This window comes from Mytilus californianus, unplaced genomic scaffold, assembly GCF_021869535.1.
Source record: "Mytilus californianus isolate M0D057914Y unplaced genomic scaffold, xbMytCali1.0.p SCAF_9, whole genome shotgun sequence".
NCBI lineage: Eukaryota > Metazoa > Mollusca > Bivalvia > Mytilida > Mytilidae > Mytilus > Mytilus californianus.
In genome coordinates this window covers 48743494-48767355 of record NW_026262745.1, presented here as the reverse complement: position 1 = coordinate 48767355, position 23862 = coordinate 48743494, and the positions used below count along the sequence as shown (strand labels likewise).

Here is a 23862-nt window from a genome sequence, read left to right as displayed (position 1 = left end):
TATATTTTATGATGGTATGATACTAAACCCCTTACGGGAGGGATTGTACTTGATTTTCATATGATGCATACATAATCTTTCAATCAGTTTAATTGAGGTCTGGAGCTGGCATGTCAGTAAATGCTAGTAGTGCTTTGTTTATTTATGTATCATTGTCATTTTGCTTAGTTTCTTAGATTACCTATTCTGACATAGGACTCGGACTTCTTTTGAACTGACTTTAACTGTGCGTATTGCGTATGTGTTTCTTTATTCTACATTGGCTAGAGGTATAGGGGGAGGGTTGAGATCTCGCAATAATGTTTAACCCCGCCGCATTTTTGCGCCTGTCCCAAGTCAGGGTTGTTGTCTCTTTGAAATATTCCCCATTTCCATTCTCAATTTTATGCTACAACTTTCTATTGATTTGTGGTCATCGGGAAAGTTTAAGCCCTTAAACTTGAACTCAAATTTCATCCTTATTTATGTAACTATAATTATTTAGCAGTTAACGTAAAAAAAACACCCGGAAGGAAAAAATAATAATGTAAATTAATCTTAATTGTACTTTTAAACGAACGCATAATCTAAAATACTAATTTTAAAGAAATAATACGTACTAACAATATTATCTATATACTTTAAGGATCAAGAGGAGATAGAGGAGACAACGGAGATCCCGGTAAGTAAAACAACAAACAACATTTCATCGTCATTGATGAGTCTCTTGTAGACGAAACGCACGTCTAGAGTACACATTTGTTATCGTGGTATCTATGATGAATTTATTAAACAAACATTTGGTCTTTGTCTTTTAATCGTACTTCGTTTTTTGCCATGACGTTGTCTGTTTATTTTCAACTTATCGGTTTGTATATTCATTTGTTATCTTTTGCCTCTCTTTTGCAGTTTATCTACCTGCATTAAGCAAGCGTTATGTGTAACATTTCGTTGAATTATGGGGTGTATGTTATTTATATTACATAAAACGATTTTATATTCACTTGTTCTTATTTTTTTTTATAGGAAAAGAATGTAAGTATTATAAGTAAAATTTTTCGCAAATAAGATGTAATTTGAAACCCTAAAAAAGATAATAGTAGGTAAAAGAAAAACAAGATCGTTCAATGAAGCCTTTTCCTACATCTCGTTTCATGTACATTGTAACATTGCATTTTAGGAGGCACTTATTGGAATTTCAACTCAAAACCATATATTGCATTAAGTAAAATAACAGATATGATATGTTACGGTTCTTTATTGTCTCGATACTTATATTTTGACATTGCACAAGATAATGTTGATCTCTGAATGTTTTTGACATTTTTACTCTACATTCATTGGATATGTCACTCTTGTATTGCCAGTCTTAATAAAATTGAGAATAGAAATGGGGAATGTGTCAAAGAGACAACAACCCGACCATAGAGGAGACAACCGCCGAAGGCCATCAATGGGTCTTCAATGCAGCGAGAAACTCCCGCACCCGGAGGCGTCCTTCAGCTGGCCCCTTAACAAATATGTATACTAGTTCAGTAATAATGGACGTCATACTAAACTCCAAATTATACACATGAAACTAAAATTAAAAATAAAAATGATACAAGACTAACAAAGGCCAGAGGCTCCTGACTTGGGACAGGCACAAAAATGCGGCGGGGTTGAACATGTTTTTTGAGATCTCAACCCTCCCCCTAGCAAATGTACAAAAAACAAACGTACAACAGTGCGCACAGTAAAACTCAGTTTAAGAGAAGTCCGAGTCCAATGTCAGAATAGAAAACAAAAGAAAATAAACAAAATGACAATAATACATAAATAACAACAGACTACTAGCAGTTACTGACATGCCAGCTCCAGACCTCAATTAAACTGATTGAAAGATTATGTCTTAAGACATCACTCTAAAACAACAGTAACTTTTCAAACTGTTGTATTTATAAATCTTTTGTTTTTTCATTCATAATATTTGAATAATAAAAAATATTTAATTACATTTATATGCAATGGATTACAAATTAATAGGATGAACTATCAAAAAAGGATTATATAATTTACTTTCAATTAATTCCTCTTCTAATAATATTTTCAGGGAAATATGATGTACGTGTCAAATTATATGGGAAACATGGAAAGATAAGAAAAATAGACGAAATTGGTAAAAACTTTATAACTTTATAAAACCAATAAACGTTAACGTATTTGACAATCTTTATTCTTGGAAAACATCATTTATCTATTTTTTATTGGCTTTGAACTAACTTTTTGTTACTGCGAGTACTTTTATATCTGTGTTTTGTTTACTATGTTTTTATGACAGTTTTTGTTTGTGTGTGTTTTGTACAGATCTAATGAGTTAGGTCTTTTGCAACTGATTTTTACAGTTTTTTTTGTTTGCTGCGCTGTATATTTTTCTGTAAATTGAATTGTACAAATTATGCCTTAAGTTTTCTGTTTTGAATTGTTTCCCCTTTTTTATGTCGGGGCATTTTATAGGTACATGTTATTATAATGAAATTTTCTCATTTTTGAAGGCCATACAGTGACCTTTGATTTTTTATAATTTTTATCCATTTGAACTCTGGTGGATTGTTGTCTCATTTGCATTATACCACACCTCCTAATTGTTTTATAATGAAGGATGTTTCTTCAATGTTGATTTAAAAAGTACAAGACAAATGTTCAAAAAGGGGCTGGTGCCATTTGTATGTGATGGATTATTAAAAACAGTCATTACGCCTTCTACTCCAAGTATTTTGGCATACCCATACTGATAAACAGGATTTGTTCTTCATATTGATAGATTGAACTCTAAAATGCCAAGAAATCATGATATGATGATTTTCGTCGAGTGACTCTAGTGAATGAGTGCAAAAGGTTTCATATTTTTTCGGGCAGTTAATATTTCAAAATGTCAAAATTAAGAAAATATGTTGATCAATTTATCGTATTGCATTACAAAACAAACGGGGCGTAATTCCATTACAGCAATAAGTAAGAAACGGCCTGTATTCCTTTTAAGTTAAGTATTTAACCGATTAATCAGTTATATAATAAAACTGAAAACTAAAATTGTTTGAAATTCCGTAAAAAAGAAATTCATAAATATCAGTATACCAAAAAACAATTATGCTTACATATCAAATATACTGAAGAGAACAAAGTCTATACAGATTAAGGGATGTAACTGCATTATAAAATCTCCTAATCTGAAAGATAAATTTTGAAAAAATTACACTTGTTAATATCATATGTAGAAGCTTTGCGTTTCCTTGCCTAACTTCAGATTCAATGCACCATTGATGTTGAGTTAAAGACATTGATAAAGCATACATTTACGGTTTTGATTATGTTAAATAAAGGCAATAGTAGCATATCGCTATTCAATAGTCATAAATCAATTAAACTGAAACAATTCCGTGTCACAAACCAAAACTGAGGGAAACACATCAACTATAAGAGGAAACAAAACGGAACAACAGAAACACTGAACTGCTACAAAAACAAACGCCAACATACATAGAAACGAGCCATGTTATAACAACTGCCTTGAACTTATTAATCAATATTTTTTTAATTTGATTACACCTGCTACTTTAAAAATACAATATGAATGTTAAATTTCAGAAAGTTTTGTTAGTCATGTTTTTTCGACTTTAATTTACGTTAATTAAGTGTTTTGTAATGTGTACTCGAGTTCATTTAAGATAGCAGTAACTTTTGTGGTAAATTTGACATCTGCATTTTTTCAAGAGGAATGTCACCAATTGAAATTTTCTTTCAAACTATAAACTAAAAATTATAGATAAGTTTAGATTTTAAATTTTACAGCTTTTCTTACACCAAATTCTGCTGTTTTCACCACAATTTTTTCTGATCTTCGAAAATATTTGCAAAACAGTTTTCAGTACGGACACAAAAGTGTATGTTGCAATGCAGACATTTGTTTGTCTGTTTTTTTTTTTTTATTTTTGGCCATGGCGTTGTCAGTTTGTTTTCGATCTATGAGTTTGACTGTCCCTCTGGTATCTTTCGTCCCTCTTTGATTGGAAATTACATTTTTTTTTCATTTCATTAACAATATGACCAAAGATGCGTTTGAAATATGACATGAGACAGGATCACATAATCGCTTGCTTTTTTTTCATACATGACCGATGAAAACAAAATTTCAACTATGCCAGACCCCCTAAAGTAAGGCAATCAAAACACATTTGCTCAATATCGTTATATTATACAAAACGTTGTCGACAATTAGATGATGATGGGCGAATAGAGTGGTTACTTCATGTTTTAAGTGTCTGTTTGTTCGGTGTACAAACCTTCTAATAAGTGAAATTACAAAAATACCGAACTCCGAGGAAATTTCTAAACGGAAAGTCCCTACGTAAATGGCAAATTCAAAAGCTCAAACACATCAAACGAATGGATAACAACTGTCATATTCCTGACTTTGTACAGGCATTTTCTTATGTAGAAAATGGTGGATTAAACCTGGTTTTATAGCTAGCTAAACCTCTCACTTGTAAATTTTAAGCTGACCACACGAATGACTCACGTACGGACGATACACATACAGAGAATGGACGGTGAATGTACGATATAGTGATCTAAAAAAGGAACACATTTGCCATGCTGACATACAAGACTCATTTATAACACACACGTTTCGAAAGGTTTAAATTACTAAAGAGACCGACCATAGTCATGAAGTTCACTGTCTTATTAGAGAATTTTAGGTTTTTGACGTGTTTTAACCTCAATTACCGTAACATTTCAAATAAATGTTTATTGTTATCTTCCTTTGGCCATAAAACTTGTAAATTCATCAAAATTCGTATATTTTGACGTACGTTATTCGCCTAAACTTGTCAAAGTTTGTCTACCTTTCTCCATTTAGTTCAAATCTATTTCAAAATAGCGTATTCCACGATAAAGAGGGTTTAACTTTTTCCTTTCTAAATTTTATCCACACACCAGCATTTGGCATTTCCTTTTTCTTTCCAAAACGGCTGCATCCTCTCAAATTTCGGCTTTAAATTTCCATCACGGGTTACGGCACTTATCTTTACCATTACGTCCTACATTTTTTTCTCTTTTTTTGGTGTATTTTATTTAACTTATTTAACTTTCAACATAATCATTTTTCGTTTTGATTTACTTTTGGCTTATCGCTTTTCATTATTATTTATAACTTTTAAATATTTTCTTTTGTTTATGTTTCGTTATTGAATTATCATTTTTTGTTTTTAGAAATATTAATTATATATAATTTTATATGAATATTAATATACCAAACCCGGCAAAGGGCCATCGATGCAGACCAATTTAGGTATAGTCAGGTAGCTAAACTCCCCTCCGTCAGTTTGATATAACGCCGACCATGCAGACCAGATTAGAAGTTAGGTATAGTTAGGTCGTTAAATCCCTCAGCCCCGAGAAGACGGACAAAAAGCATAAACAAAAATAAAAAAGAATATTGACTTTCAAGAACCGAAATCATTTTTGGAAATAATTTTTTTTTACATAAATGTGTTATTTTCTAATTCTTGTTTACATTTTACTTTCGTTCAGTTGAAAGACTGTCCATGTTTTTGATAAGGGATCAACGCTTGAATAAATCCAAATCATCTTATTTTGTGGCCACTTTTTTTTTTATTCTGCAATTGATTTTGCAAAGGCTCATCCAAAATTTGGTCCCCCATAACTTCGGGTCCTGCAGGTTTATTTCAAATTTGATTTTAGCTCCCTCCCAAAAAATGAAATGGTTGCTGCCTAAAGTTTATTCAATTAGATATGATTGTATAAGGAAGAACCTTATGTTTAATGCTTAAGCTTGTGTATTTTGTAATCTAGGCACCAATCATTTAATTTTTTGGGTGGAGGGTAAGGGGGTGGGAGAGGGATTTTGAAGCGAAATGCACTTTCTTTGGGGGGAAGCTAATAAGAAAATTTTGATCAGAAAATTATTAAATGGGCAACATGTGGGACAATTATCGTGTTAACTCAAGGTGCTGGCCAACTGTGAAATTAATTTTATTACAGTTACATCAGGGGCAGAAATATTTCTTCTTAAAATCCCACAAAAATCCCTAACCCCCCCCCCTAAAAAATCGAAATTGTAAGCCTAAGTTACTAGCGTTAATCGTTGAAACTTAAACACATCTCTACTAACACACACCGTACATCTGTTTAATATTTCATTTTTTAATGTTGTTGACCTTACGAATATTCATTATGAACTAATAATGTTCACCCCCATTCTTATCGTATCTCGTTTTTTTGCAGGAAAATACAAGATATAGAGTGCTGTAAAAAATTATATTTACCAAAAAAAATAAACATCCAGGGAATAAACAAACGTCGAAGAGCCGCAGATTTCCTTATTGGATAAAGAAAAGATTAAGGGATTTTTAAACTTATTGTATTTAGTAAACTATAATAAATGCATTGTAGTATAAAAAAGTAGTACGTTCTTTTTTTTAAACTCTAATTGACAGAAAGATGTATATGGCACATGTATCTGTTTGATTGATGGATTGTTGGTAGCTTAACGTCCAGTGGCAAATATCTTATACAGATTTGGAATTTAAACAGAAACAACTAAAAATCTACCATCAACACTCAATTTTCCTAATAACCAAAACTCATTGCAACATGCACATAAAAAAGGGGAGATGTTCATAAAGTAACCTTCACATTTAAAAGTTCTTATAACAGAAAGTATATATTAGATAACGTTGAAATAAACGAGTTTTCATCTCACAAAACGTAATTAGTAATTACTTGATTCATACAAAACTTATAAAGTATGGTGTATGTAATAGAAAATATGTGGATAAGCATCAATGTTACAGCACCCTTCCAACACGGGTTAAAAAGATCGCGTAATCGACAAGCGATGAAAAATATTTCCCAATAAGAGAGAGGCGAAGGATACAAAAAATAATAACCAAATTTATCTAAACGCCAACATATAGTCTTCAACAATAGAAACATTTCACCGGGTTTGTACAACAGCAGTACGATTGGTACCGCCGCATGTTCAGCAGGATTTGTTACCCTCCGGCACATGAGATCCCACCAGTCTTTCGTTGTATATGTTGTGTTCTGTGTCTATTGGGCTTTGTTTTGCCATGGCAGTGTCAGTTTGTTTACGACTTATATAAGTTTGAATATGACTTCAGTATCATTCACCTATCATCTAAAATTGTCTTTATCATATGTCAAGATCTTATAAAAGTTTGAACTCGTGTCCAAATCAGAACCTCAGAACCTAAGATCCCACCTGCACCAGGAATGCCTAAAGTTATGTTGTGTTTTGTGTACTGTTGTTTGTCTATTGGCCTTTTTCTTTTTTAGCCATTGCGTTGTCAGTTTATTTTCAACTTATGAGTTTGAATGTCCCTTTGATATCTTTATATTCTTTTTTATAAAGTAAAAAACCCGATTGCAGAATGCATAAATACCGAGTCACGGGGAAGTCATGCGACCAAATGAAACATAAAAGCACAAAGACAAGGAACGCGAAAACTAAAGTAAAAATAAAAAGATACTTCAGCACCTATAATCTATAACTCAAGACCACCTTGTATTACCTGTAAAGTTGAAATTGAATATTTATGTATTAGGTATTGGTACTTTCTGATGAACTTTTTCAACAAAAAATGTAACAACATACATTCTATATGTAAAAGGAAAAAGGATTTACCAAATCCCATTCAAAATGTTAATGGCCACACACAGTATACAATCATTATGCTGATATTATAAATACTGAATGCACACTAAAAAATATTGAGTCAACGTCTTACCATCGAGTGAATCAAGTCGCATACATCATTTGAAACGATTAAAATGATAACTTATTTTCTAAAATTGGTTCAGTAATAACTATTTTATAAAAAATTTGATCAGTGTTAAACCTCAAGTCATTTTTTTTGTTTGTTAAATTTTTACTACTTTTCCTCTTTTTCTGTCTAAATTCATTAAATTATCTTTAAAAAGGAAAACATGTACAATATTCTGCATTTAAAAGCAGTTAAGGGTCAATTTTGATGTACATAGCATACAAAGCCTTTGTATAGTACCTTTCAAATAGGGTATGCATTTCTAACAATAATGGAAACTTTAGGTTAAATTCATGACATATTATAACACAAAATACTGGTAGAAATGTTAATTAGACTTATTGGCATGCACAAATGTTAAACGTTACATACTGCAGTAGTATACAGTGCATCATTCGGTTACAAGGGTGAAGCTAATGGAACACAAATCATGTCTACCTTTGGTGTCTAATGAAAGTAAACAATATAATTAACATATATTGACATCCTACAATATGTTTTTCCATCAGATCTATTATTAAAATCAAAAAGTCTATGGATTTATGGTATGATTTATCTATAAAAGTGCATTTTTTACTTTCTGAGTTGTCATAAGATAACATTGCACAGTTAGGAAATAATATTAAAATTGACCCACAGAATTTTAAATCACCTTCTATTCCTGGCTTTCTGGTATATAAAGCCAATTGTCTATGTCATACATGTGCATTTGTTTGTAATTAGTATCATCAATATATTTTATTTCAACAGTTAGAATGATTAAATATCATTCCTTTTTTTGTGTATCCATGGCAACATTTTGCATTCATTTACCGTTACATATTGCAAAAAGGGGCATGAAAATGACACAAATGTCCTCCGAAATTTGGTTTAAATTTCATTCCCTTTTTTGTTGTGTATCCATGGCAACATTTTGCATTCATTTACGATAACATATTGCAAAAAGGGGCATGAAATTGACACAAATTCCCTCCAAAAAGTTGGTTCAAACTAGAATACCAATCCTTTTGAGTGATACCTTTCTGAAACTTTGAGCATTATTAATCGAATAATCAAAAAAAAATTGGGTGTCTTACGTCTCTTTTTTCTTCGTAAAAATGAATCACACAATTCGTCCGTCAAAAGATAGGAAAAAAAAACATTACAATAACTTCTAGACAAATGTCTAGTATGGATATAAATAAAATGGACCGTCATATAGAAAAAAAATCCCATATTACATACATAACACAATCTTAATGTTCATATAAACCCACTTTGAAGGCTACAAAAACTCATCATAGATACGAGGATTTAAATTTTGAACGCCAGACGTGCGTTTCATTTACAAAAGACTCATCAGTAACGCTCGAATAAAAAAGTTAAAAGTTGAAAATGATTTACCTAATCCCATGTCCCAACCTATCTGAACGTATCTCAGTCTATTGCATTGAAGCTTGACGGAAGGGAGCATAGACTGAATGATTTTTTTTTTGCTCGTTGAATACATATATTTTGTTGGAATAGATGTGATCCGAAAATCACAAAATCTGCTATTCTAAATCTTTGCATGTGACCTATGCCCTTGAAATTGAGGTCAGGGTCAAAGGTCAATTTGATGTTCTAGATTTTGACCTTTGCTAAAAATTCATACTGGTTCATTGTAAAACTATCAGGTCTTTCTGAAACTTTGAGCATTATTAATCGAATAATCAAAAAAAAATTGGGTGTCTTACGTCTCTTTTTTCTTCGTAAAAATGAATCACACAATTCGTCCGTCAAAAGATAGGAAAAAAAACATTACAATAACTTCTAAAATCTTTTGACGAAGAAAAAAGAGACGTAAGATTTGGTTGGTAGACATATTACCTTTTAAAAGGTCAACAGGAAGTAACATTATTTAAACCGGAAGTAGCTTATTTCTTATTTATTCAATTAAAAAGTACCTAAAAATCTTATATTTTTAGAAGCAGTTCGAAGTAACGGATTATATGATTCTGAAATCACATCTTCTAACACCGTTTTTTTTAAATTCATTCTTAATTATCGAAGTTGTGGTGGAAAGACCTTCAATTGTTCTCTGAACAATTGGTTTGTTATTATTATTTTTTTTTTCTTTTTCCGCTAAACTTTAACGACATTTCTCAAAAAAAGTACGCAACATGTTAAAATGATATTAGGTATTAAGTATCGGTTGACCAACAGCTATCTTGTGGTTAGGGCACCACGTCGTTACATTTCCTTTTTAGCGGTTATCTCCACTAACACCAAAAACATTGTTATCATTCAAACACCGTAACCATAATAGGTAGAAAAAAAGCGAAGGGTGGAATTCGTTCAGGACCAGACCCTGGTTCTTCGTTATATTTAATCGAAACGATTTAACGACTCATTGGTCGGGTTATGCCCCTTTGAAAATTTGGCCACTAAACCTCAAAAACCGTAAGTCGTAGCCAACTAGGATTACACAAATGATCATCAATTCATGTGACCTTGAACGGCCTCAAGGTCAAAGGTGTATGTCATGACCTAGATTTTGACCGTAGCTTGTTATCGGAATTACTCCATACCGTAAAAGATGGCTGATAAAATGGAGAAGATGCGTGTCTTATAGAGGTCTTAATTTGATATATTGGGTTCAAAACTTTTCGACCAACCATTATGGACTTAGGGCACCAAAACTGTTTTCGGGGTCCAAAATGAAGATTTTTTGCTTATACAGCTGTTATATCTCAGACGAGGTTAGAGGTAGAAAGAAACTTTGTATTGCAAAAATGTTCAGCATAATATGATCTAAAAAGTAGGTCAATGTCAAAGGTCAAGGTTCTTAGTAACGATATAAAAAAACCTTAGCAACCATATATTTTTGAACTTAGAAGGTTATGAATAATATAAATATGACATTTATGATACTGGAAATGAAATTTTTGTCCTTTCAACGACATATAAGTCCTTAGCAACCACTTTTTTTTAACTTTAAAGGCTATGAATAGTAGATATGACATTTTTAATACTGGAAGTAATATTTTTGTCCTTAGCAACCACTTGTTATGAACATAAAAGTCCTTAGCAACCATATATTTTGAAATTAGAAAGCTATTAATAGTGTAGATATTTATTATTATTCTCTTAACCGCCAAATTTTAACCACATTTCCCAAAAAAGGTATGTGACATGTTCAAATAATATTAGGAACCAAGAATCGGTTGACCGAAAGACATCTTGTGGTTAGGGCACTTAACCGGAACATTTTCTTTATAGCGGTAATCTCCCCTAACATCTTAACTGTTCCCTGGGACATGGGGCAACTTTGTTACATTTAAGTCGGAGTTGACTTTTCATAGGAGTTATCTCCCCTTAAATATTTCACGTAAGTGGTGTGTTGCTATATCTCATAAACCGTTAGTCGTAAAGGTCTAGGACTTTTTGATTTGAGGTCCTTGATCCATGACCTTGAAATTTAGGTCAAGTTCAAAGGTCAAGGTCATAATTGGTCCTTTAGGGCGCAATTGTACAATTATTCACAATGCATTTTCAATAGGGCGAATTGTCTGTTTGAAACCTGATATTTAAAAAAGTATAAAAATTCTGAATAGAATCTGAAATTAAACTCATCATCTGCCGAAAGTATGTAGAAATTTATTTCAATGAAAAAAAAATCAACATGCTTATGCACTGGAAATATCCTTGACAAGCAGTTGATATTGACGCTCTCAAATTCCACACTAAGTGACACAGCATAATTGTCAGTCAGCCTATTCCAATAGAAAATAAAATGTCACAGAAACTTTCAAATGTATCACTCTAAAATATGGTTATTTTTGCACATAAATGGTTTATCTTTCATAAAATTAATCACTTAAAAGCATACCATCCAAACACGAGCCTCACAGATTTACTACAATCTTGGGTTCAAAAACATACCGGTGAAATGTAAACAAACTGGGGACCCATGGTGTAGGGGGAGTGTAACGTGAATTTAAGGTTAGTCATAGATATACCATAAAGAAAGCGGCGGGGTTGCACATGTTTAAAGGCGTCAATCCTAACCTGGGAAGTGGTGTAACAGTACAACATAAAATCAAACTATCAAATCAGTTTAAAAGAGCTTTACTTTTCAGATCAATAAAAAGCCGGTACACATCTAACAAAAACATAGACCGGACGTGGCACGGTATTTGTACATCCCTCTCAATACAAAAGGCACTAAAGTACACATCTGAGAGTACTCACAGCTACTGACATTTAGGTCAAAGCCAATACCAACTAATAAAAATTTCATGTGTCTAAGACTTAAATATCAATAAATACACATTCAACAGTCAGAGAAAACATGACCTTGTGCAATGCCACAATATAGGTATCGACAGATTTTAGTACTATATATAGTATACTCTATAGTAACAACAATACGAAGTATGGATTCAATTTACAGATTACAGCCACACGTCCAAACTAAATCTTTGTATCTATGGAAAACTTTAGTAAAGGTTTTTAGGAAATTTGTGGTAACGAAATCCCTGACGTTATAATTTACAAGTAATACATACATTAGACTACGTTCATTAAAATCCAAAACGTCACAACAGATACGGGCATATTAAACAGTTTTAATATTTAAACACTATCAGACATGTCAAGCGGTGCAAAAGGAGCACTACCGTCTAAAAATAAGAAAAATTAACAATAGCAAAAGAAAAATGGTCCCAATAAGTCATAGAATCAAACATAGTTTTCTTTTTGAGAGAGTGGATATATTTTGTTTGTTTTGATAAAATTTCGAGGAAGAAAATTGTGACGTATTGATTTTCAAACGTAGATGATCTTCAAAATTTGTGCATGCAAATAATTTAATTATAACTTCAGTGTTTATATTGACATTGCATTCGACACGTAAATATCATTCTAAATTATTTTAGTACATAGCTAGATTTAGGAGATATAAAGTCATAACACCGACGTGATAAAAGAAAACAAACATGGCACCTGATCAAGGTGTAAATTTTGACAAGACCTATGTAGATTAGTTTTGTCCGATTCTAAATGAAAAAATTTCTGATCTTATTTTAAAAGATCACCTCGAATGGATGTTAACTAAGGTGAAATTTATATATTTTTTTAAATTTTTTAAATCCTTCATCACATTGATAACCAGTAAACTGTACATAATCCTAATTAAACCAGTAACATTCAGAGTTACCGAACGTAATTATGACTGGGAATAATGCATATGGCAACTGGTTATCAAGTACACAATTCTAATAATTTTGATACATCCGATTTACAAATATCGACTATCAACGCCATCATACAGTTTGAAAGGCACATTTTTTAATTGATAAAATTAGCTATTTGGTTGGCTTGTATTTAGCTGGTACATTGCGGTATCTAGCAAATTGTAAAGTACTTTTCCTCAACTTTCTTCATAGCTGAATTTCTAGTCCGGTTGATTGGTGAAAAATTTGTGGGTTTGATGATCAAAGCACCAAATTTGGCATGATAGTTGTTCTGGGTATTTCCAGAATATTAGCTATGGACCCACCTTGCAATTTCAATATGGCGGCTTTTTCCAAGATGGCAGCCATAAAATATGAAAATCAAAATATATCACTTATATAAGGTCAAATTCAAGGTAAAATTTGCATACAGTAGTGCGGGGTGTTTTGAAAAATATAGGCTATGGACCCACCTCGAAATTTCAATATGGCGGTTTTTTTCAAGAAAAAATTATGAAATATCATATCAAAATATGAAAATCAACATATATCACTTATACAAGTTCAAATTTGGAATATTAGTAGTGCTTGATGCTTCTAACAATATTACCTAAGGACCCAAGTTGAAATTTCAAAATGGCGGCTTTTTCCAAGATGGCCGCAATAAGGTATCAAAATCAACAAATATCGCTTATGTAAGGTTTCAAAGTGTTTTGTTTTGACCTACCTACAGGAAAACTAAGTGACCTATGATACTAAGCTTATGACATATTTTCATACTAAAGCCAAACATCAAAAGATGTGCAAAGAAAGTATAGAAGTCGTAACTACGGTACCATTCTTGCAGAAATGTAGTCTAAAATGAAGGATCACGTATAGATACTGGCCTTATTCAAATATTAAAGGTAGACCTAACTAGAATGAAAACTTCTCAACTTGAAAAGTTTCCTTTATAATCAGGTAGCAGAGTAATGATCTTAACAAAACTGCAGTAATCTGAGGCTTGCCATTCCATTAACAAGGCAGTTGCTTACTTCTTCTTCTTCTGTTTAATGATTATTTTGATGTTTCAATTAAACAGGCAACCGCAACAATATGCTTGTATGACAACGATACATGAATAAGCTGCACATACAGGTAGTTCATGTTGTTGGCAAAAGTCTTAGTCATAGTCACCAAAACTTTATAATTAATTATCGTTTGTGAAAATATTCAGATGCAGTCGAATTATTCCATTGAGGTAAATACGACTCTATCCATTTCGATGTTACTTCTGTTTAATTTCTTCTTTAATACTATATCCAACTCAACTAGAACCATCTCTTAATGTATATGACCCTTCTATATACTGAATGCTATGACCAGTAAAGGAGGTACTAAAGACCATGTAATTGAAAGTAATGAATTACATTGCATTTTTGCCATGTAATTATGAATTACTTTTCAATTACTTTGAATTACATTTAAATAATTGCATGGAAATTTTAAACTTTTTTAGCTTTTCTGATGCAACTGGTAAATTATATTTTTTCCTACGTTTAGTATACACTTGGTACTTTGATTTTTTTTAATATTTTTAAAACATTTATCATGATGAAAAAAATATAACATTCCTTGATATCTAATTAATCATCATAGCATATATAACTATATATAATCTTTATTTGTATTTAATTCATTAATATTTTCACAAATTTACATAAAAAATGTAAAAATTAAAAACAATGCCAATTTATTTACATGCAATTTATAAATATGTTGTTCTAACAATTAACAATCATCTTAGCCTCAGGTTATTCCTTTCACTTAACTAATTATTAAGTACAAGTTTGTCCCTTGATTTAAAAACCAAAGGCAATGTTTTTTTTTAAACCATCATATTTATATGTTAAAATCTGTACAGATGGATTTCATTTAAACACTTTCTACACAATTTCAAATACAGCAGTCAAAACATACAAGAAGGGAGCCCAATATACTTGCCAAAAGACGTCTGAAAAATGCTACCATTACTCTTCTGTAATTAATACAAGCTTTAAAGTTACTTCAAATTTCACATGAGGTACACAGCCGCCTCGGTGGTCTTGTGGTAGCGTGTTTGCCTCTAGTGCGGGAGGTTGTGGGTTCGAACCCCGGCCGGGTCAAACCAAAGACTTTAAAATTGGTATTTGCTGCTTCTCCGTTAAACATGCGGCATTAAGGAGTAAGAGCAAAGACTGGTCAGCTCGGAGTCAGGATAATGTGTCCGGGTAAGATGACAAGTCTTCCTGCGGACTGTTACCTTGTGAACTAGCACGTTATATAAATATATATATAAAAGTTTCATTATATTATAGCCTGTTGTCATTTTCATGATTTTATTCTAAATGATATAGCTCTTACATATCTTTGGATAAAAGTAATTGAAAATTAATGTAATTAATTACAATGGACAACTGAAAGATAAGCAATCAATAATCAATCATTTGAAATAGGCCATTTGTATATAAATTATAAAGAAACTAAGGTTTCAACTCCCTCAGGCAATGTTGACCCTAGAAGGATTTTGCTATTTTTAATGTCTCTTTTGGCTATACACCTCTTCAATTGTTTCGGTTCATATATATACCTGGCTTTTAAATGTTCAGCTTTGATTGTTCCGGATGTAGGTAAATACAGAAAAGCGCTTCGGAAGTATGCTGTCAAGTGTTATTTTATTTTATTTTATCGGATATTCCATTCACTTCAAAAGTTATTGTCAGCGGGAAATAGTACATGGTCGGATTAATGTTTTTGTTAGTGTAATTTTATTGTTTATTGGCAGTCTAAGTTCTTTTGTAATGCATATTTAAACGGCATTTTAAATGATTGATTATTGGCTGCTTAACGTCCAGTGGCAAATATTTCATGCACATTCAGGACGATATCAAATTAACAATAAATACAAAAGGTCCTAAAATAGAATCCGTTGTCGGCAAAATTTAGATCGTCACTGAAAAATGAGGGTATATTGGATAGGGACAGAAATTTGGCCTTGCAACAGGCAATCAACGAGTTGTTGCAGGAGTTCTTAACGTGCAGAGAGCGTGGCCAACCCTTAATGGTGCTACATATTTGATAAATGCATATACTTTTTACAAGCATTCGTCCAAACATTGCCTAACTAGGCCTCCACCATTTCAAATTCCTGGATCCGCACCTGAAAAATGTACCGCATTATTGAAGCCCCTCGTGGAATTATCCGAGTCAAGTATACATACATATACTATCAATAACCACATTTAGAGCAGTAATCACAAAGTTGACAAATAATTTTTACTTGCTGTTTATTTATTTAGAAAATCAAAGTGTGTCAAAATCAGGTCTAACTAATTAATTTTTCGACTTAAAGAATCATATTTATCATATTCATCCTGTAGATCATACACGTTAGCCTCTTGTTTATATTATATTTAGTTTTTCAGAAAATATTGTCTTCGTTTTGATTTGGTTTTGTAAATATTATTTCGTTTCGTTTCATTCTTATTCCGTTCCGCACTTGTAACAGGTATCCGCTTTTTAGTTTACCTTTTCCTATATTTTAATCAAAAATCAAAATATTCAAACTTTCAAAAATCGAAATGATCAAAACTGTACGTTCAGTTTAGTATTATTAAAGTTTGCTTAAACATCCAAACTATTTAATTTCAAAGAAAAGTTTATAATTTTAAAATTTTGATTATTTGGTGAAATTTTCAAAATTTCAAAAAAAATAAAAAAAATTGGAATTTTGATATTTTAAAACTTTGATCAAAAATAAAAAAAAACTAAAATTTAAAAACTTTTTAAAATTTGGAATTGATAAGTGTTACACGGACCAAATAGAATATATCTTAGGAAAGGTGTCTAGGGACACACTGGTCCACCAGGATATAGATTCATACTTCACAATTTTCTGGTTATTTGTAAATGTAGGTATTGAAAACCCAAAGAATGCTTAACAGCTTTTTATGAAAGGTAATACTGCATTATCAGTATAACAAATGTACACATTTATGCTGAAAAATGTCAGAAAACTTCAAAATTTATCCTTAATCATTTTTCAAAATGTTCAAAATAAACATTTAGGTAGAATATACTGAACCAATTTGATAGAATTTAGAATCGAGAACACAAGACCTAAACTAATAATGTTACAAGCCAAGAGGATTATATTTCTGTTTTAAAATGTAGTGAAATAGCTTAGATTTCACAATGAGAGTCATACAAACAAATCTAAACACAAAAAACAACCAAAGGCACTCATGTAATATAGATTGATTGAGGGATGAATGGATAATTGATTAATGTCCAGTGGCACATATCATGAAAAAATTATGCTCTACATGAGGTCCAAGACATCTGAGAAAAGTATATCACATCAAATTACTCTGTATTTTTATATTATATGCATCCAAATTTAATTTAATCACAAAAATATAAATAAAACAAAATAATATCACATACAAACTTTCTATCTTGTCATCATTTAACCCATACAAAAACAAAATGACAGGAACATGTAAAAAGAAATAGAGGCTCAATTGATCCTTTTTTGCACAACTGACTAAAATCTACCGTATACTGATCAGCTTTAAAGTAATTAAATAAAAGCTGTGATGAATAAGGTTTTATACAGTTTCAATACAATTGTTGGCTGACAAGAGAAACGTGAAAATTTAGCAATCATCCAATTTTTGATGCAATCAAGTGATTTCATATAGTACTAAATGAAAAGCAAGGTATGTTCTGGTTGTACAAGAGCACCAAATTATAATTACATTGTACTGAAAAGTCTATAGCATGAAGTTACAGAGAAGAAAATTACAAATTGGACAATTCAAATCAATGACTGTGTCAGACAACCATGTCTTTTAGCAAGGTGAGCCAAAAAAACCTCAAGAAATAACGTATCAGACACAGAAAACATTTGATAAATAAAATTTCCTGTAATTAACTTGATACCTCAACTCACTGTTGACTAATTATAAAAAAAAACATAAAAAGTATGCATCAAAGTTCTGATTTCAAATTAAAACAAGCAAGATAAATGATCGAATGCAGAACGTTTTATTTTTGGTCAACTTTTCCTTGACTTGTGAACTCTTTCTCTTTTCTCATCCTGTCGTTGTATTGTCTCTTTGTGCATAGTTTGCATCCTTTGAGTAAAATCATCATATTGTTGATACATTTTATCCATAACATTGTTGTCTTTTATTTCTTTTCTTTCCTGCTTTTTATCCTTTTTGTTTTGGTCTTCAGTTAATTCATTTGTTTCTTCTGGTTTGCTTTGTGTTTCCTCCACATCCTTGTCTGTGTCGATTACAACTTTTGGTTTGGTGCTAGCTTTTGTTTCTTACATATTATCAAAACTTGTTCTATATCTGAAATATTTTGCTTCAGAACTTTACGGTTAGTCTATAATTTTTTCCATTTTTTTTTTGCGAAGATTATTTATTAAATGAATGTTGAGGTGATACTAGACATTTGATATCTTCCAGTTGTTAACATATACCTTTCCAAAGCTTTGAGTGGTTTCTGTTTTTTGATGAAGTCATCATTTCTTTCATGCCTATTGAAAACAAGACAGTCTTCTTCCTGATCTTTCCATACGTTAAACATAGTATTTCCACATTTGTCAAAGTCTTCTGTTTTAGGCTGATCTTCAACTGTTTTTTGTTGGACAAAGTTGGAGGTCTACACTGCTTATGAGAAGTATGTGGTAGCTCAGTCTCAGGTGCAATTTATTCCCCAAACTTTTCATTTTCAAATATTATCAAGCTATTGATAATGCACTCCTTTATACAAGTATCTGAAATAGAATGACATGTAATTATAAAAACTGATATAAGTCCTTGCACATTGATTAAAGAAATTGAAGGAACCAATTACCTACTGTTTATTGGCAAACTGAACTATCATATTTGCATGTGTCAATTTGATATATATTTTATCCATATATTTTAAAAACAATTATAAGGAAATATTCTAATAATTGAAGCAACCAGTACATTCAAATTTGATTACAAATCAAAATAAAGGGTGCATAATGGATGTTGAATATCATATGACCTGGTGTAGGGCCAAACCCAATGTCTAACAATGTCGGTAAAGTAAAATATATGAAAAAAAATGGATCAGCAAAAATAAACACCTTGTGGGACCCTTTGAGAGGCAAATGAAAATATTACAATATCCCTGGTGTATGAAAAAATGACTTGTTTGCATAATAACATTATTACCTGTCGTTGTGGAAAGTATCATAGTAGCAATTTGAATCGAGCTTTTGGCTTCATACTTCTGTCTTTTTGTTGTTGTTATAATCAGTGATTTCTGAGCATATGAATTACAAGTACAAAAAAAACTATTTAGAAAATTAAGATTATTTCATTAATTGTGTTGTGCTTAAGTGTAAATATATATCAGTGGTTGTCGTTTGGTACTTTTTTTCATATTTGTTTATGGTTTAAAATTGTGTATATAAATCTTGCCAGTGATTTTCACCCTTGAATTATTTTTAAACTGGTCATTTTGGAGTCCTTTATATATACTGCCAAAGCTTAGATCACAATATCTGCAATTTTGCACCAACATTAAGACAATTGATTTGTCTGCGCTGTACACTACTATCCCCCATGTTCAATTAAATGATCGACTTCACCATCTCATTAAACAGGGCTTTTTCTGTGTTTATACTGAAGAAAAATCACACAAATACATGAGACTTTTGTTTTTTTTTCTTTAATTTGGCTTTTTACTTTTCATCTGCCTTGAAATTTTGTTTCCTACAAATTTCATATTTGTTTTAGATTTTTCCACAATTTATTGTTTTTTTTTCTTTTATTTTGTTATTCCATTATTTTTTTTTTTTTTTTTTTATTTTTCATCTTAAAATTTAAATATAAAAACAAAACAAAACACACACGAATTAGTTTGCAGCAGAAAACACAAACTGTTCTTAAGAAAATGGTAATTATAAGAATTATTAAAATTAACTTAATTATAATTATCTGACATTGTATTATCTGCACTGTAAATGATAATTTATATATGAGTTTGACTGTCCCTCTGGTATCTTTCGTCCCTCTTTTATATACCTTTGTATAATATCATGAAGCATCATGTGTTTTGAAAAAAATAATGTCAAAATGTTTGACTTTTAATCGACAATATATTTGTTGAGTTTTGAGGATTGCTACTTCAATAGACAATATTTACATATCCCGCTTTCGGACATTTTGTTGTTACTTTCTTATACGTACCGTGTATGTCCGGTGCGTCATTTTATGCTGAGTTGTTGTTTATTTAACCCACCATTTGTTTCATAAAATGTCCTGTACCAAGTCAGGAATATGGCAGTTGTTATCTTCAGTCTGTTTCTATGTATGTTGGCCTTTTTTTCAGTGTTTCTGTTGTTTCGTTGTTTTCCTCTATTAGTTGATGTGTGATTTGTTTCCCTCGGTTTTAGTTTGTTACCCGTTTTTTTTTGTTTTTTGGCTTAATTAAATTATGACTATTATTGAACAGCGGTATACTACTGTTGCCTTTATATATAGCTTGATATGCCTTGTTTGGGTTTTGCTCTGTGCTTAAGGCCTTACGGTAATAGTTGCTTACATCAACGACATTTTGTTATAGGTGGAGAGTTGTCTCATTGGCAATCATACTACATCATCTTATTGTTATAATGGCAAGTCACAAAATACTAAGAAGTTGCAGTGACCTTTATTGCAAATAATTTCAAGCCCTCATCCTAATGATATCAAAAGGACCTATGAATAAACAGATTTACAGACAAGATGTACCATACTTAATGCACCTGATATTAGATAGGGGTCATAAAATCATACGAAAATTCAGTACAAGCTCTTAGTCATGATTTTGATTCATCCCTCTTTTGATAAGAAAAAATATGTGCAGAACCATTGTGTACATCCAAGCTTGCAATAACAGTTTTGGAGCTTAAAAGTAAGAACACACAACAAGAGTGCAGATCCAATGATTTTACTTTTGTAAAAGGGCTGCAACTGCATTATTGATAAAGGATGTTTGGTACTTTTTATTGCATGTTTTAGAAAAGAGTGTATGCATGCTGAGTTCAATATTTCAAAGTTTTAACAATTAAAAAATGAAAGCAAAATGATTCATCATACACGAAGATTGCCTTGTTACTCTGTCGTCATCATAATTGTCTTGATATACTAATACAAGTTGGTGTTTTATGACAAAGATAGCAAGTCAATGTCTTTTTCTTATTGATGTTCAAAGAGATGTACCTGTATTCACAATCAATATAGATGGGATTTTTTTTTGTGACTCTAGACTTGGTATACTAATACAAGTTGGTGTTGTATGACAAAGATAGCAAGTCAAGATAATTTTAAATTGACAGCCATCTGTAAGAAAAGCTTTAGAACCATACATATATGTCTATTTTTGGTCCATAGATATATATGACAGGGTATATATTTTTGATGTCTTAGCTGCTCGCTCTTGCCGAAAAAAAATGATTTCTTTAGGTTTATATTGATTGTGTGGATTGATAGTTTCTGCAGTAATATTCGTGACACATGTACAAAATATGATCACCATATTGCTGGTGTGCATCACATTTTTTATACTAAATATATCATTAAAATAACAAATTAAAAAGCAACTAGTCGTGTTTTAGGTAATTCAGAATACTTGTGTTGATATAAATAACATTTTAAATTTTTTAACAAATGTCCTCACCACAATTGTCAGCCATTTTATAAAATGGCGAAACCCGAACAGTGGCTGGGACAAACTATAGTTCGGCGATGATGTCATTATGGTCGGACTAGAGTCAATTTTGGTGAACGATGGATTGACTATGATATTATCTTTATAGCGCTCGAAGTACGCCGTGAATGCAATACATATTGTCAGATATGTAGAATGTTGTTTTTAACCTTATCTGGTGATGAATGTGGTTATTCAAAGTATTTTAGGGATGAAAAAACACACTAATTAGACAATGTAGTAGAATTGTTAATAACCACTTATCATCTCTAGGATTAAAATATGCAAAAATCAAGTCAGAGGGACATTTGATATGTTACTGTGTTGCCTGTTGGTATATTTTCCAAATTACAATCATACTTGGTTTATTTAAACACCCATACACCCAAGGGATATGCTTGAGAAGAAGGTTGATTGTGCACAATCGTCTCACAAAGGAAGTTCAAAGCCAGGCAGAGCAGTCACCATCCTGATGAGCAGGGTCTCTTCTTGGTTCTACCGTAGCTTTGTGCCAATAAGACCAGGAACACTATTAATATATATTCATAAGATAAGTGTTTAAGTAATGGTTCAAAATGAATTAAAAACAGTGGACGGGGCTCATATTCAGTATTTTGGTAGATTTTTTTATGTTAGATTGAAAATACCCTAATTGATCGGCAGTAGCTTTTTTACGGGCGCCGGCAAAATTGAAAATATGCTATTTCGCTGGCTCTGATTAGAATATCTTAACTAAAGCCGACAAAATAGCATAGTTCTATAGCAATGGATGTTTTTTCCAGCGCCGGCAATATACATAGTGAAATTGTTATTTTGCCAGATCTTTGTAAAGAGTGAATTTTAATATTTACTTCTGACAAGTACTACGAAAATGTGCATTGCCAACATTAAATAATCAAATTATTACTCATATAGTTTAATAAGATAACAGTAACAAAATTTGAGATACATATAATCGTTTTAAAACATTTATGAGCCCAAGTGAAAATAAGAATTCGTATAAAAAAAAAACATAAAAATAATAATATTAAGAATTAATGTGTAGCAATGATATCATATCAAAATATGTAACTGAAATTACTTCTTAAATCAGTCACAGTCTTATGCTACATGTATGTATAAAAATAAAATCTCAGATTTTTTAACTGTTTGTTGTTAAAAATAAAAGTACTAAATCGCATTGCATATTATTTGATTAAACATTTGAATTGCATACCTGTTAAAAAAAATGTTTTACCGGCACAATTGGCTTGCGCTTACCTAGAGCCGGCAAAATAGCGTATTTTCTATTTTTCTGGCGCCGGCAAAATAGCAACTGCCTAATTGTATTTTTTTTCATAATTTTTAAATGGTGTGGGACAATTTTGGTGATAATGCCAAAAACATGAGTGTTTATTAAACGGAAGGAGATCCCATGAAAACAGGATTATTGTCCTTCCAACGAAAGTTTCACATGTATGATTTAGCAAATAGTAAAGGTTTCATGCATCTTGATGCATATAGGCCTAACCATAACACCTGTGTTTCGGCTACCATGTTGATAAGAATTAGAATCAATAGGTAGGTAGACTGGTTTAAGAGAGGAAACAATTTGACTGAGTATAAATAATGCTCTTTCAAAACTTACAAACATTTTTTAGGATACCATGTACATGATGTAGGTAAGATTATTGGAGGCACAACTTTTTTCTTATTGGGCCTTAAACAAATACGGGAAGGTACATGGTAGAACTGGCTTTTTTTATCTGTTGATTCATACCTTATTTGCTTAATGGGAGGAATATATGCTTTTTATCGGTGCTATAAAAATGCCAATAAAACTATAGGGTCTACTTTTTGCATTTTTAATCATAAACTATAGGATCAGTATATATATATACATGATATATGTATATGGTCAGATGGTTCTTAACACATACATTTTCGTTTACCTTTTGACCATCACCGTTTTATAATTTTTAAATCTACTACAAAATGTAACCCAGAGCTCTCTTGAATTGATACGCTAGCTCCCTGGAGTTACAACATATTCTACATGCTGAATTCGTCATGGTCATTGCTCACTTTGCCTTTCTTTG

At 31.5% G+C, this 23862-nt stretch overlaps 1 protein-coding gene across 1 annotated transcript in view; it reads left to right on the top strand.

Annotated features, from left to right (window-relative positions):
• The window catches only part of LOC127715940 (collagen alpha-1(XXIII) chain-like), a 38943-nt gene that overhangs the window by 2644 nt on the left and 12437 nt on the right, over nucleotides 1–23862 (top strand). Inside the window, exons 4-6 of the mRNA XM_052222047.1 lie at nucleotides 626–661; nucleotides 1006–1014; nucleotides 2072–2137. Of these exons, the coding sequence (XP_052078007.1) occupies nucleotides 626–661; nucleotides 1006–1014; nucleotides 2072–2137 (111 nt within the window). The remainder of the gene's footprint in view (nucleotides 1–625; nucleotides 662–1005; nucleotides 1015–2071; nucleotides 2138–23862) is intronic.